Consider the following 16898-nt stretch of genomic DNA (forward strand, 5'->3'; position numbering starts at 1 on the left):
TTCTCACATTTATTAATTTTGTCATAGTTTCCTACATTTTTGGTAAAAAGTATATACTTTATTAGAAATTTCAATTTATATTCCTCACTTGGGAGGCAGAATATTGAGAAATCTTTAGATTTTAATGAACAATATTTTGTCATTGTTATAAGGGAATCGTAATGGAAGCCAAAACGTTTTCTTCTAGTTTTTCGACATAAAACTCTGTTTTTTTACGTTCACTGTTGGTTAAATTTTCAATAATGGATCAACAACACGTTGCAACCAGTTTGGAAAATATTCCTGTGGACAAAGGTTTGAACATTGAGGTAGCATCGGAGAATGTTGGCCCAAAAACTGATGTTGAAATTGAACCCCATTCAGAATCGGATGCCAGAGGCTGTGCCGGCACAGGCACTGCCACTGCTGCTGCTGCTGGCTCCACAGCAGGCTTAGGTTCTGAAGATGGCATGAAAGGAGCCACACCTGGCAGTGTGGATATGGTTACTGATCCTGTACAAGCCACTCCAGCCGTTGGCACTTTTGAACCAATTGCACTTCATGACGCTAACACAACTAATCCCGGATTTAAAAAGCCAGTTATGATGTTTGGACCAAGGCCTGGTTTCAAAAAGGTCGACAAAAAAGTACAAGATGTGTTGGCAGGTAAAGCTGATGAACAGAAAAGGAAAAGCAGTGATCAAAGATCTGCAGTGTCACACGAAACTGATAAAGACATTAATGTTGCCAACAAGAATGCAAAACAGGAGGAACCGAAAAAAGAACGCAAGCAAATAATGTCTAGTCTTTCACCTGCAGAGCAGCTAAAACAGAATTCAATTTGTTTGCCGTATAAGGAGCCAGTTTGGGGAGGACTTTGTGAAACAGGAGATTACAGATTTGAAGTGTTGAAAAATGGTACAATAATAGACGATGTTGACTTGCAAGTAAAATCCTTTTTTGTTTTTGGCCGACTTCCCAGTTGTGATGTCACAATGGAACATCCTTCCTTATCACGATATCATGCTATTGTGCAGTATTGTGCAAAAAAGAACAGTCTTCATGAAATTGGCTGGTATTTGTATGACTTGGATAGTACGCATGGAACATGGATAAACAAGAACAAAGTAAAACCTCGCGAATACTTCCGTGTCAGAGTTGGGCATGTTCTGAAATTTGGAGGCAGCAGCAGACTTTTCATATTACAGGTTAGTCTTGTGATATGATTAATGAATAGTTTTCTTTGATAATAACTTCTCTTAGGAATTCTGGGGATAACTTACAAGCCTGATATCTCATGGAAAATGGAGTGCATAATGTTGGGACGGTCTGTGAGTCATCCCAGTGTAGGCCTGCAATATTGTCTCCCACTTGTTAGAAATAGTCTTCAGAATCTAAAGTTCAGATTAAAATTGTTCTCTACCTTTATCCATTGCTTTTCAGGGTCCTTCAGAAGACCAGGATGAAGAGGCAGCGCTATCGATAACTGAGATGAAAGAACAGAGAGAGAAACAGAAGATGGAAGCTCAGGTTCTGAGACAAGCTGAGATGGAGGAGAGAGAACGAAAGGAAACAATCCTTAAACAGGATACGTCTTGTTCTTGGGGAATTGGTAAGTAGGACTTGATACTGGGGTGAATAGGTTGTCTTCAGTGTAGGTGCTGCATGGAATATTTGAGACCCGTTTTGTCCAGCAGACAGTTGATCAGGAGGAACAAAAATTTGAATGTAAATTGCCTATGAAACTTCTTGTCTTCACCATTGTTTATGGGTAAACACGAGTTCATCATTTGCGTGGAGTCCTGGTTGTTCCAGACAATGACATTTGTGACCCGCTCTACCAAAACTAGGCGCTTGTCGCATCTGAACTTGACAGGTTGATACGGACTTGTTGTTCATTTCCCTTTTGTAGACCTTTTGTGAAATGTGACCAAATCAGTTTGTAATAGATTTCACAAAAGGTCTACAATAGGGAAATGAACAACAAGTCCGTATCAACCTGTCGAGTTCAGATGCGACAAGCGCCTCGTTTTGGTAGAGCGAGTCACATTTGTGATAATGTCTTTCATACAAGGAGGAAATCTTAACTTTCTGCTTGTGTTTCACCAACAAATCTTTCCTTGCATTGGGAAATTTCTGGAAGTTCTATGTCTAAATATTGAACGATTGTATTTTCAGACATGGAGGAAGCGCGGGAAGTTGACGCAGAGAATCCATTTGCAGTGGAAACTCCCGTAAATGAAAACTTGTACCTTGAAGACCCTAAGAAAGCCCTGAGAGGTTATTTTGAAAGAGAAGGATTCGATATACCACAGTATGAGTTCATTGAAGCAGGCTTTGGGAAGCAACACTGCAAAGTGGAGTAAGTTAAATTCTGCACAACAACTATCTCCTGGGGGGGGGGGCAAACTACGGCTTTTGTGTGCGAATGGTTCAGTCGGAGAAAGGGCAATTCTGAAAAGAATCAGAACTTTCAAATCCGACAGTACCAAAGTTTTAAGGAGAAGAATTTAAATTTAATGAGATACTGACACTTATTTACTTAATTTCATGTCCAATCATAAGATTTTCTTTCTAATCTTTAGACTCCCAGTTGACTCTCCAACTGGGGAGCCCATCTTTGCTGAGGCAGTTGTGAGTGGAAAGAAAAAGGAGGCTGTGGTACAGTGTGCTTTAGAGGCTTGCAGGATCTTGGACAGAATGGGAGAATTAAGGAAGTCTACACATGGTACGTACAGAGAATTCAAGTAGCTGATATTGTCGTATTTCCACAGGTTATAAAAGTAAGAAGCTGAATTTGCCTTCTAACATCCGGATCCTTTATTCTAACACTGCTTCACAAAATTATACACACCAAAGTCATAATTGATAAAATTCGTCGGGATGACGATTCGTGCACATGATTAGAAATACTCGGGACTCTCTCTACCTCTCTCTCTCTCTCTCTCTGCCGAGAGCGTGCGGACAGCTGTTTTGTATCCATGCGCAGCTTTGTCTGCACCAATCAGGGGGCAACGTTGATGCGTCTCCATCCAATGAGGAGCCGCATCAATGCTGACGTAATTGATCACGTAATTGATCATGCTGGGGAGAATCCAGGATTAAAAGTAGACCGTGGGAATTTTCCACGATTATCCACCGGTATCTTATCTAAACCCAATTCCAATAATCCCGCACACTTAATTCCAAGAATTACACATTACAGTGCTACTCATGAGAAAGGTTTTACAATTACTATACAACAATATTTGAAAGATTCCTGAATGTATCCCATTGTTGACAGTGTGCAATGTTGGAGAGACAAACTGTAACCCTGGTAATATTTGCATTCCTATTATTTTTGCTTTTTTCTGTCTGAAGATAATCGCAAAAATTTATGGCCCAAAAAAAGAATATCTAGTTTGTCAAAACGCTTAGTTTAAAGTATGCAAGTGTTGCAATTTCACAGAACCGCGGCAAAAACTTCTGGGTTTACAGTACTGTCTTAACTTAATGCTTGTTTCTCTTTTCCAGAGAGTCACAAAAAGAAGGCTAGGAATTGGGCGGATGACGATTACTACGATAGTGATGAAGATACGTTCCTGGATCGTACGGGAACGATAGAGAAGAAGAGAATGGAGAGAATGAAGAAAGCGGGCAAACATGAGTCTGCCGTGGAGACGTATGAAACTTTGGTAAGATGGGTGTATTTGATTTGGGTGGACCTTTCCGTCACGTCTTCGTCTCAAGGTTGTGCCTTTGTCTCGAGATTGTGACTTCGTCTCTAGGTTGTGACTTGAATCTTTCTTTCCTCCTGGTTACTGGAAGTCGTTCCATGTGTGTCAAATGTATGTCCAGCAAACATAGATTCTGTATGTGATGTGTTTGTCTTGAAACTGTGGAGAGTAATTTTGAAGAAGAAAAGTATTGGGGGAAAAACGAAGAAAGAACTAGCCTAACTTTTCAATGCATAACATTTGCTACTAAAGCGTGTGTCCTTTGTTTATTTGCAGGTAGAGAAATTGAATTCCATTCAAGTAGAGATCATGTCTATAGAACGCCAACTGGAAAAGGCCAGAAAAGGTATGTGCATTGTTGATCAAGTGAATCTCTGCTGTAGTTGAACTTGTGGGTCAACAGTTACCCACTCTAGTCGCCATGTCTTGCCCCAGCTACTAATATTGGGATTGGGAACAAACTTCGACCGTAGACCAACCTGCTCATAACAGCAAGACAAATATTTGATTGCAAGCCAATGTCAGAATGATGAAGAAATTGCAGGATTAGTTAAAGCTCATCAGCTGAACCCCCTTCCACACCCTCACGCATATGACAGACCAAGCACATGTACATGTTATTCTCTGTTCCCTTCAGATGCCTTACAGCAAGAGTCTGATGAGGCAGATGACCTAGATGCCTACATGTCGTCCATCAAGTCAGGTGCCATGGACAAGAGCATGAGGATGAAGCTCAAAGCTCGTTTGTTTGAACTCAAACAGGAGGAACAGAAACTGACAAGGCTTGTCAATGTCGCTAAGCCAGCATCATTGCCCCAGTTAGTCAAGTAAGTCAAGTATCACCATCTTCCAAACCAAATTACCCACTGCAAACTCATCTCGTACAAGGTTGGTCAGTCTGCAGGATTATGCTATGGCGTTTTGAATCATGAGAGTGATCTCTCTGCAATTATAAATACAATTGGCCAGTTTTTATGCGTTTTGTAGTTTATAATCGTATTATTCAGAGCGCCATGTTACACAGTCTAAATGCTTTGCGCTGACTGTCATTATGCAATTGTTGGCCACATTCAAAACTTTGGGACAGACTTGACTGCCAACTCTTGGAAATATAGACACATGTCACCTACCAAAGACAGGGGACATGACCTTGGTTTGTGGATTTAAAATATTTGCTACTGATCTCTCTTTAGAGTCAGGAACTTGAGGCTAGTCGTATGATACCACTTCAAAGAGTTTGTTTCTTGTTAACAGATCAGATGTAAAGAAAGTGCCACCATCCTCTGGTTCATCCACTGCTCCAACTGCCCATAAACCTTTACCGATGTTTGGCAAGATGAAAGGACCCACTGGACCAGGCCCAAGGAAAGTAGGACCAGTTGTGAGTATAAACTCTTGTCTATGAACACTAACCTGTTCTATTCTACCAATGAGGAAAGCAACAAGTATATTCTATCATAACTGTTTTATTCAAACATATTTATTTATTATATATACAGCATGTTTACGACTTGATACAAATGACCAATTATAACAATATTTACAGCAGACGCTATAAAAATTAGCACAAGATTGAGTTGCTTCAGAAAAGCACCGTGGGTGTCAATGCAGATCATTCATACACTTTCAAAGAAAACAACCTCAGAAAGCGTTTAATCTTAGCACTTTTACAACAGATATTCCATAGCACAAGAAAATCTCAAAACAAATGTCACAGAAGGCTGAAAAGAGCGTAGCGTGTTGGTTTACAATGTTCTTTGCATCGTTACTTAGTCTTTCTTAGTCGTATTGTTACTCCGCGTACGTTTGTTGGCGAGCCACTTTTTGACTTGATTTTGTGAGATTGCCGTGACATGACTCAGAACGCTGACACTCTCTTGCGTTGGATAAGGATTGTTGACGTTTGCATTGTACCATTCGTTCAGTACTGCGGTAGCGTGAGCGGAAAATACCGGCCGACGTCTCTTCGATGAAGTCTGGGGCTCGTCTTCTCGTTTGCGTTTCATCTCACGACACTGTGACATTTTCATTTCGAGTACGTCGACACTTATCGTAATTCGGTTTATCAATTCGTGCTGTAAGTTATCGTAATATGCGTTGATCAGGATTTTGTTCCAAGGCGTCATGTAGAGTTCTCGAAAGCGTTCGGATTCTAGCCCTGACATCTGGAACTTGTAGAAGTTGTGGAGATCAGTAGCAACCTGTCCCACTTGTGCTTCAAGTGACGTCAACTGCATGGATAGAGCAGACGTTCGGATTGAGAGTTCCGTTGTGGATTCACCCTGGCTTTGGATCAACGTAACTGGTTCAGGCTCGCCCTGGCAGGCGTTCATTAGCGTGTCGTGCAGCTCTTGGAAGTTTGGGTCCTGGGAGAAGCGACCGATGACTGTAGATGATGATGGTGGCTGTTGGCTCTCAGGTACAATTTCAGCAACTGGCTCGTAATTTCTCTGGACTGAAGTACAGGCCGGGCCATCTAATGAACTGGTGTTTGGTTCTGGGATGAGGATGTGTAGAGAGGCAGGCTCTAGCGTTATGGTTTTGGCTTGAACTGCTGGGGAGGAGTAACCACTGTCATCAAGAAGAATCGGTGCTTTGGGTTCTGGTGTGGCTAGTATCGCTTCCAAGTCCTCCAGGTTCGTCTCTGGGGTTTCTGGGCTGCGGATCTCATCTTCAAACCAGTCTTGAAAGGTTGGACTCGACGGATTCAGGAAGATTTGAAAGGCTGGTAGTGGTGACTTTGGGCTGCTTGGACTTGTGTCTTGAGGTTCCGCAGATAAACTGGCTAAGACTGGAAGATGGTCTGCAGACCAGTCGGATGAGTGAGTGACGAGCTGGGTCAGCGATTTCATCATCTGGCTGTGAGTAGACATCTTGGCAGAATTTGGTTCTTGATTTGTCGTTGGTTGTCACTTGTCAGATAACTGGAAGCTGGTATGAAATTTCACTCAATTCTTTTGCTTTTATAGTGACATTTTGACAGCTGATGATGGTTTCTTGGAAATCAAGCAATTTGATTGGTCAGGCAATTATCTCATGCTCTCTCATTGGTCGATTGCTTAATTTCAAAATATTCAATTAAATTTTGAACAGTGTTCTCTGAAACGTTCTCAGCAATTAAATAAATGTTCAATCTTAATTGCTTCTAATTAGAACATCCTTTGATATTAGTGAGAAGTGTTCAGTGATCACTACTCACTAATTATCACAGCTCCTTTGTTCTTGTGCTAATTAGATGAATTTGGTCACTTGAACTGGCAAGATTTTCCATATTTTTTTGACATTATCAAAAAAAATCCTCTAAAAATGTTTAATTGAAAGGTTTTTTCATTTCAACATGCTAGTTCATTTCCTCTGAAACGCACACGTTAAATAAGTACAACTGATGTCATGATTTGCGCGAGACGTCGCTTGACCTTTTTTTGTTTTTACTCAAATCTCCTTTATTTTTTATAAGAGTTACGTATCATGATCTATGTGAAATTTTGAAAATATCTCCAGTCACTTGCTGTATTGAAGCATTTTATCAGATCTTTATCTTTAAGGTGAGAAAAGCTACTCTGAGATTTGCTAGTTTTCAAGGATTTTTTCTCTCAAAAAATGTTGTGATGGCACCTTCAGTTGAGTCATTCAAAAAAAGGCTCGACGGATTCTGGGCAGGGATTAAGGACACTTATGCGTGGTAATATTGTTGCATATAAATGTGTATCGCCAAACTCCTAGTAAAAGACTTTAAATTTCTGCAATAAGAGTTGAAAAGGTCACATGGATAAGACTAAATCGTTAGAGGAGCTCTAAGGACACTGGATGTATTGCATGTATTGTAAATAGCTGTATATCTGTAAATATTTAACATTACGCCACACCACCACAAATTCGCACAACTACTCATTACAGTGAACCCGTACTTAGGCGGCAAAGTCCCAGAAGGGACATGAAGCAACGACTGATGATGATGATGATGATGATGATGATGATGATGAAAAAGATGCCAGTCATGTCCATATAACCCCATAAAATAGTTTTATTTCCCATTCTTTTGTAACTATTGTTCAGTTTTGAGAGCAATACCAATCCTCGTCACTCTTTTCCTTTCATAGGCAGTTTTATATGGACTGAAATTAACCTAGCATTTGGCTTCAGAGGGAGATTTCAATTGAAATTCCATAGATTGGGACATCATCTCTTTGAACCGATGACCATTCTGACTCATTCTGAGGAGTGTCTTAAACATGTTAAACTATATTTCATGCTTTTGATCAAATAAGTTTCATGTAGAAAATGTCTTTTTTGTACCGGAGTGAAACTTGAGTTCAGTCGGCATGAGCTTCCATCTCACCAATTACCCTTTCCCTTTGATCACCCACCCCTAATTGTGCTTTGATCTTAGTGAGTTGTGTTTATTGACTTCCATCTCACCAATTACCACCTCCTAATTGTGCCCATCTCTGATCTTGGTGAGATGTGTTTATTGACTTCCATCTCACCAATTACCCATATCCCTTAATTGTGCCCTTCCATGATATTAGTGAGTTGTGTTTATTGACTTCCATCTCACCAATTACCACCTCCTAATTGTGCCCATCTCTGATCTTGGTGAGATGTGTTTATTGACTTCCATCTCACCAATTATCACCCCCTAATTGTGCCCATCTCTGATCTTGGTGAGATGTATTTATTGACTTCCATCTCACCAATTATCACCCCCCTAATTGTGCCCATCTCTGATCTTGGTGAGATGTGTTTATTGACTTCCATCTCACCAATTATCACCCCCCTAATTGTGCCCATCTCTGATCTTGGTGAGATGTATTTATTGACTTCCATCTCACCAATTACCCATATCCCCTAATTGTGCCCTTCCGTGATCTTAGTGAGTTGTGTTTATTGACTTCCATCTCACCAATTACCCATTCTCTGTGATCAGCAACCACCTTATGAGGCATCTCTTTGATCCAAGTGATTTGTGATCACTTCCATCTCGCTTATTGCTTTTTTCTTTTGCCACTGTCATAGATTTATTTCTAAAATAGTATGATTTTTTTCTAAAATAGTATAATATTTTTCTAAAATAGTATGATATTTTACCCCAAAAGTAAGTAAGAGAAAAACTGAACCCCATCATCAATCTTCAGAGAATTCGCTGAAGCGCCATGCAAACAAGCAATTTTAGTTGCAGTGACCTACGATAACAACATCATGACATGATGATTGTCGCTGCCACTGACTGAGCTTACCAACATCGACACAGAAGAGAAATGTAAACCTGTTGTTGATAAATACTCAGCCCTAACTTGAACAACCTCCTCATTTTGATAGGGACCACCAAAGCTAGAAGTGTCGGCTGTACCAGAGAGTGACAGCGTCGTAGAAGAAGATGAAGAATCAGACCCAGATGAAGAACCTATCAAACAAGCAGACGATGCCAAGATGAAGAAAGAATCTGACAAAGAAGCAGAAAACACCACAATGAAAAAAGACATATCACCTGCCCCTGTCACTGAAATGGATTCCTCGCCATCCATGAAGAAAAGTAAAATATTGTATTTAGGTGAGTTTTTGGAGGATGTTTTCCAAAATCGAGATTGTCAGATAGGGCTAAAACTTTTGCCAGTAACCTTTGGCAAAACTTCTGTTTTGAGCCTACGTTTTCGCACCACTCTCCCAGTCCAATTCTAGTACAGATACCAGCTAGTGCGGTGGTAAGGCCTTAAATAAGTCATCCTCATCATTTCAGTGTTGCATAGGAAGAGATTCCATGGTGGCGTTTGATTTTAATTTCCACATATACTAACTTGGTCCTTTGAGGACAAAGTCACAACCATAAGGCAGGAAAAGAGCACTAAAATTGTAGCCTTGCTCTGTTGTCCATGGGTACCGCCCAACCAGCTGATAAATTTATCAATAGTGATCAGCGGTAGCGCAGTGGAAGAGAGTCGGCCTCATGATCAGGAGGTTGTGGGTTCGACTCCCGGCCGAGTCACTGCTTAGTTCCCCTACTGGTCGAGTTCAAGTGAGCACCTTCTGGTTGCTCCTTGAAACCCCTGATTGATTTCTGTGGAGACCGGGGTATTAATATGATATCCCAAAGCGCTTTGAGCGAGAACTATAGTGTCACGAAATTGCGCTATATAAAAGACTCATTATTATTATTATATTATTATATCACATCTCCCCTGCGACTTCTCTTTCAGGCAAGAAGCCAGAACTAAAGCCATCCAATGCATTGAAAAGAACGTTGATCCCAGGAATGGATAAGGTAGGTGTGACTTGATTTTAAATTCACTAGTTTCAGGTAGAAGGCAGCACTGATAAATTCTAGTACTGAGTCTTGGTATTTCTCCTGCCTACTAAGTACTAGCGGACAGTTGTCTTGGGCCCAGGGGCAGATGTTACCTCTTTTAAGCTTAAAGGGTTTAAGATGTTACTAAGTAGCTCATCACCCTCTAAACCCCTCTCTACTGGGATGGCAGATGTCCCGAGATAGTCTGTATGGTTCAGCCCCAGATTTAGTTTATTATTTTCAAACTGAGTGAAACTGGTTGACTGAGGGTCAAAACAAATTCAGCAGCAATGATGGTTGAGTTTTATGATTAGATCCCTTCATCATCATCATTTAGGCATTGTGGTCCAGAAATTAGGCCTTTGCCTTGGAAAAGAACACTGATACTACAACAGAACTATTTGGTCAAAAGAATTAGCCATTTTCGAGGGTGCTTTAAAAAAAATGTGTTCGGTCATTTGGAAACATTTTAAAACACTTTGAACTACATTGTTGCCTTTATTTTTATACCAACCGAAATTGCATCACCAAAGCCATTGCAGCTACAAGTCTTGATGCATTTTGTATTGAAAACAATGTTACATTACCTTTTAGAATATGTAACCACATGTATATAACATATTATTTTGTGTTAATTATTTATTTATGGATGTGTTACATATCCTTATTTTACCTTGTTATGTGTGCATTGTATAAACTAATTATTAATGTGTATAAATTTTCTTACTATCATTCTGCGTCATAAGGTGTTGACAATCTTATCAAATCCACCTGGGTCATGATACCTTTTATGCCGATCAAGGTTATGGCATCAAACACTGGTTTGAATAGAATCAGGTTATCATATCATAGTTTATGCGGTTTTATCGTGACCTTACCTTAACCAAAGTGAACAAGTGGATGATTTAAGTGAGTGCTTGTCAAAATATGACAGATGATAACATATTTCAAGCCATTTAGAAGGATGGTCTAAGCGCTTTGCAAACGTACGATTTCTGTTGCTGTGATTTGCAACGTTACCATCACAACATGATGATTGATTATGACATGACCAATCAGCACCCTCTTTCCTATCCTGATCGTTAAGTTGCCATGACTACATCACAGGTCGCCATAGCAGAAATTGTTTGTTTGTGGAGCCCTTTGGGAAGTTACGTGTTTCCCTTTTCCTCTTGTCATATTACTACAGTGGAACCTCCCTTAGCGGACACCTCTCTATTAAGGACAACCTCTCTATTACGGTCACTACTTTTGGTCCCAAATTGGTTGTTTCCATTCAGTTTGACCTCCCTAATCAGGACACCTCTCCATTAAGGACAGCGCTGGTCAGTCCCCAGGGTGTCTTCAATACAGAGGTTCTACTGTATATTCATTTTGGCCAAGACAGAGTTCCAACGGGTTAAACATTTTCCTCCTCTAGTCCACTTTTCTAGTCATAACATGCATGAAAGTCACACCTGAGGTGGAAATTATCACAGGGAGGTTTTTAATTTGTGTGATCTAACAAAGTGACAGGTGACAGACAGGTTCACATAATCGTTTTGTAATCGCGCATCTTCGTCATCAGGAACAGGAACAGGAGTAGGCCTATCTTAAAATAATATGTGACCTATCACAACAACCCAGGCTCAAGTTGCTTTAACCTTGACAGGCTGAGACGAACTTGTTGGTCAATTCACTGTTGTCTCCCCTTGTGAAATCTGAGTACATCAATTTCTTCCTTTATCTCCTGGTGTCCTTTAGGCTCATCTTCTGTGCGCCATGCGCCTGGTTTCGCTGTGCGAGACATGTCCAATATTGATTACAGGGCCTATAGTACCTCTGGTCCGAAGTACAGTGGAACCTCCCTTAGCGGACACCTCCCTATTAAGGACAACCTCTCTATTAAGGGCACTACTTTACGTCCCAAATTGGTTGTTTCCATTCAATTTGACCTCTCTAATCAGGACACCTCTGTAATGAGGACAGCACTTGTCAGTCCCGAGGGTGTCCTTAATAGAGAGGTTCGACTGGACGTGTTTTGACTCGGTTGTTTACTAATAGGGATTGGGTTGTCAGCTCCAGAGGGGAATGTTGTACCCTTTAAATGTCCTACATCATAAACTTGGCAGTGGTCTGATAATGTTGATCAAAGTTTAATATGATAAATGAAGGAGACTTTGACACGATTTCATAAGTAGTTCATGACATTGGTTGACATGATTCTCCTATCTCACCACTTGTGTCAAACGTTTACTAGTAGGCATTGAGGTGTCAGCTCCAAAGGGGAATGTTATACCACTTCAATATCTTGGCATTTGTCTGAAAATGTTGATCAAATCAAAGGCAAGGTTTCATATAACAAGATCAAGCAGACTTTGACACAGTTGCATAAGTAGTTCATGACATTGGTTGACATGATTCTCCTATCTCACCACTTGTGTCAAACGTTTACTAGTAGGCATTGGGGTCTCGGCCCCAAGGGGAATGTTGTACCATTTCAGTTTAAGATGTCATCATCTTGGCATTTGTGACTCGCTCTACCAAAACTAGGCGCTTGTCGCATCTGAACTCGACAGGTTGATACGGACTTGTTGTTCATTTCCCTATTGTAGACCTTTTGTGAAATCTATTACAAACTGATTTGGTCACATTTCACAAAAGGTGTACAATAGGGAAATGAACAACAAGTCCGTATCAACCTGCCAAGTTCAGATGCGACAAGCGCCTAGTTTTGGTAGAGCGGGTCACATTTGTTTGAAAATGTTGATCAAATCAAGGCAAAGTTTCTTACAACAAGGCCAAGTGACTTTGACACAGTTGTGCCAATAGTTCATAGCCACAAGAGATGAGATGGGACAATCAGTTCAACCAAACACGTAGTTAGTCAATCGATTGAAAATGTATTCGCCCTTACCAAATAATCTCAAATGTCATGATGTTATTCATTCACCGATACTCGTTTATTGTATTAGTTCACCTGCTTGGTGGTGCGTAACTTCAGTGAATTTTCAATGGCATGAATAGCCCATCACTAGGGAATGGCTGTTAATGTTGTACCCGGTAATGGGTCGCTGGTGGCATGGGTACAAGATCACCACAATAAATAGTAATAGCAATAAAATTGAATCGATGATGTGGTGCTGGAAGTTTAGTAGATTGTAAGAACGAAAAAAAAACAGCTTCACGGGTGGTTAAAGCCAAAATAGCATTCAATGGTGGCTAATGGCAGCTTAACCTAATACAATCGGGGCCTTGATATTTCGAATAAATCGAATGTGGAAAGAAAATTATGTCAGGCCTACTCTAGACTACTGTTTTTAAATAAAATGCAGTAGAAAGAACAGAATATAGTGCAAGAAATAAGAATTCAAAATTAGGTAGACTCCTCGAAGTTTGATCAACGACACTTTACATAATATTTATAGCGAGCATTGAGTCCTCACAAAGACAAAGGCACTGGTAACTTGTCTTAAATTCAGTGGCAAAGTAGAACCTCTCTATTTAAGGACACCCTCGGGCGTGACAGATTCTGAAGTGTCCTGATTACACTTACAGAGGTCAAATATAGTGGAATTGACCAATTTGGGACCAAATTCAGTGTCCCTAGTAGAAACGGTGTCTTTAGTAGGGAGGTGTCTGCTATAAAGGGCCACTGTAATGTGTTCCTGTCTCCTATTCCTCAGCTACTTTGAAATCAAACCGTCAGATGATCACAAACTTTGAGATGGCTGCTGAAGCTACAAAGGTCCTTGAAGATATGCTGGAGCTGGAATCAAACAAATTTTCCAATATACTGTTATATCTATATACATTTTATCTACATTAATCAGACTTTTGTCTTGATTCTTTCAGAAAATTGAGAAGAAGAAATCAAAACCTGCCGTCGAGTATGACGAATCTGACCCAGACTACGCTGTATGGATGCCACCAAAAGGTGAGATATAGGGTCCTTTTCCACCATCTACAAATCTGGACTCCAGGGGTCTGCATGGTGATCATGTGAAAAGGACTGAACATTAGCCCATCCCACCCCCTAAAATTCTATAAAGGCCTTGTACGTAAATATTGGCTTAAACTGTTGACAATGTCCTTCTGGGACTGTTCGCTAGCTAGGGTTGAAAATAGGTCTGTTATCAAATGGGACTATAAAACTGTCCTTTAGTTTTAAGCTGATCCATTCCTTCAGGTGGCCTGTGGAAACAGTATTCATAAAATCTCTTCACTGTCCCAATGCATGCCCCAGTTTAAACTGTTCATACACAAATGAGATATGTTGAATAACTGGCTTTATCCATTGTGAAGAACCTCTCTATGAAGGACACCCTTCCGACCAAAACGAATTGCAATTGTCAAACTAATTAGGTAGATGTTGTGAGTACATGTATGGCAAGATTGTCCTCATGGTGAACATGTCTGCATTGGCAGGTTCTTTTGTACTTTGATTGCACTTTACTTGAACCATGAAGCTATGTTAGCTTCATGCTTAAAAGCTTCAAGCTTGATCATAGATTACCCAGATGCCTGGTGCTAAATTTGTAGGGCAGAAGTTGTCAGTGGCCAAGCCTAGTCGTCTGCCAGCAGCTTACAGCAGCAGAACATCAAACTTGAAAGAATTCATCGGTAGAGGACTTGTCATCAACCATGTCACAACAAGAGCTTCAAGTCTTTGAAGAGTGGACACAATTGTGTTCAGTTCAATACTCCTAAGGGTGCGTCCCTCCTAAGTCCAAGTCTCTGTATGTTCTGCCTTACAATATACATGTACAGTAGAACCTCTCTATTAAGGACGCCCTCGGGACTTACAAGTTTGTCCTTAATAGAGAGGTGTTCTGATTAGAGAGGTCAAATTGAATAGAAACAACCAATTTGGGACCAAAACTAGTGTCCTTAATAGAGAGGTTGTCCTTTATAGAAAGGTGTCTGCTAATAGAGGTGCTTCTGTACATGTGCTGTAATAATCTAATTTTCTGAATAATCTTTGTGTCTTTTTCATTTCAGATCAGAGCGGTGATGGGAAGACAAGCTTGAATGACAAGTATGGATATTGAACGCATCAAGAAGAGAGGATGTGTTGGTCTTCCGTGAAGTGCTTGGCGCCTTCTTAGTGTTGTTCCTCTCAGATATCTCTGGAGAGGCCTGCAGATGACCTGTTTCTCTATTCCTTAAAGGGACAGTATAGGCAGCAGCTAGGCAGGCAAGATAAAGTTACACAAAGCCGCCAATAGGGGTCTCTCACATCTCACAGTAGGTCGAAAGGATTCACGCTTAGTGCGAGGAATATATTTTGTGCTGTGACTGACATGACCAAGGGCCTTACTGTGTATACTAGTCACTTGAAGATGGCCATATTAGCTCCTCTCCTCCTGCCTATAGTCCCCCTTTAAGACTGGATGAGTATAAAAACTGCACTTCAGCATTGTGTATAACTGCATTTCTATTTTCCTGAACCACCAGTAAAATATAAACGTTCTACCCCTTTAATTACGTGTCTTCTTTTATGTTTGGAGACAAATCATTGTGAGGTGTTAAAACAAAGTCACAATGACAATTTCATGGAGCAACGTGGTCAGAAACAGACATGAAATGTATGAGCACCCACACATCGGGATCAATAAATCATATTTTGCAATGAGTGCATATTAAAAGAGCCATTTGTTTCCTGTGTGAATTATTAATGTTTACTGTTTGGGTCCCATGGCGGTGCATCGATTGTATAGGTCCTGATTATTATTATTGATTCAGCAGGATTAGGCTGCAGCTGATCATAATATGGTTTGACTCATTTTATGGCTCGAGTTAATCTCCAATTAATTAACTTTTTCAGAGTTAATAATACTGCTTGCAAATTGCATTAGGGTAACAGTCATTGGATTAGGAAATTAAAAAACACTCCATCTCCATGGTAACTTTCTGGTCAACACCTGTTAGACATTTTGTAACCAGTTCAGATTACCTTCCATGTTGCACCAGAGTGAGTGCTTATTGCTACATTGATGAATTACTTATTGATTTGTCATTGTCCTCCGCGATGTTGTCCGATGGAATCATGGCGCTCTGAACAAATCAGATGGGACAAGAATCTGTCCCAACATCACTGTCACAAAGTGTTCTTTTCTTTTGAGTAAAGTAGTGTTTTATTTTGTCACCAGTTGCTAGGGTGAATTGATGGCCTGTAACAACTGTATTTCTTAAACAAGAGGAAATTCATTTTGTTTGTCGGTGAAATGTACATTCACATATGAAAAAGTGTATAACACTTTATCATGATAAGCGATATTGATCGGAATAAATTTTGTAGTGAAATAGTCTTTGTTAATATTTTGTTGATTCATTTGGGATTTATTTTCTGTTCTGATGGTTGGAGCCAGGATAGAGCACATCAGGAACTGACGCTAGGCTCTGGATGGATTATACTGTCTCGCGCCCATCTTGACGCGCAAGTCTCTAAGATTGCAACACCTTTTCTTAAAAAGCATACTCCATTTCACGAAAGAATGGATTGTGTGAGGCTGGATGGTCTTGGCCAAGTCATAAGAAACAAGATTGTGTGCAGCGGGAACTTGATATGCTGGTCTGCATGTGAGAACTTGGATCAAATATAGTTTCAACTCTGGACTGTAACTGCAGAATGGGTTTGAATTATCTCTGACATGATGAGGTGAGATAGGAGAGGTGACCTATTACTTTTGGGTCAGATCCGTTATCAAATATGGCTGCCAGGCCATACATTTCTTGGATCTAGACAGGGAAAGGGTCTCTTATTTCTTTAGACTTTGTACAGTGTAGTTAAAATAGACCAACAGAAAAGCTGATACTGGCCGGCCCTGGCTAATCTGTGTTTGACGTCCTGCCAAGGGATAAGGGAACCTTAAAAGATGTTATATAACATCATTTACCATATATATATATACGGTCATTGATTTGACCCGTCTATGAAA

General features: G+C 40.3%; 1 protein-coding gene across 1 annotated transcript; it reads left to right on the forward strand.

Annotated features, from left to right (window-relative positions):
• Positions 1 to 167: 167 nt before the first annotated feature.
• LOC135484061 (kanadaptin-like) lies at positions 168 to 16263 on the forward strand. Its single transcript, XM_064765153.1, has 12 exons — positions 168 to 1187; positions 1423 to 1591; positions 2158 to 2341; positions 2565 to 2707; positions 3493 to 3653; positions 3972 to 4041; positions 4333 to 4522; positions 4950 to 5076; positions 9015 to 9246; positions 9890 to 9954; positions 13813 to 13894; positions 14959 to 16263. The coding sequence occupies exons 1-12, from the start codon at positions 243 to 245 to the stop codon at positions 15006 to 15008; spliced, it is 2418 nt and encodes an 805-aa protein (XP_064621223.1). The 5' UTR covers positions 168 to 242; the 3' UTR covers positions 15009 to 16263.
• The last annotated feature ends 635 nt before the right edge of the window (positions 16264 to 16898 follow it).

The sequence above is a fragment of the Lineus longissimus genome, chromosome 3 (genome assembly GCF_910592395.1).
Source record: "Lineus longissimus chromosome 3, tnLinLong1.2, whole genome shotgun sequence".
In the NCBI taxonomy this organism is placed as follows: Eukaryota; Metazoa; Nemertea; class Pilidiophora; order Heteronemertea; family Lineidae; genus Lineus; species Lineus longissimus.

Coding starts and splice junctions, on each gene's coding strand:
- LOC135484061 (XM_064765153.1), top strand. CDS start 243: ATGGATCAACAACACGTTGCAACCAGTTTGGAAAATATTCCTGTGGAC. Junction 1,188..1,422: donor GCAGACTTTTCATATTACAG/GTTAGTCTTGTG, acceptor ATTGCTTTTCAG/GGTCCTTCAGAAGACCAGGA. Junction 9,247..9,889: donor AAGTAAAATATTGTATTTAG/GTGAGTTTTTGG, acceptor CTTCTCTTTCAG/GCAAGAAGCCAGAACTAAAG.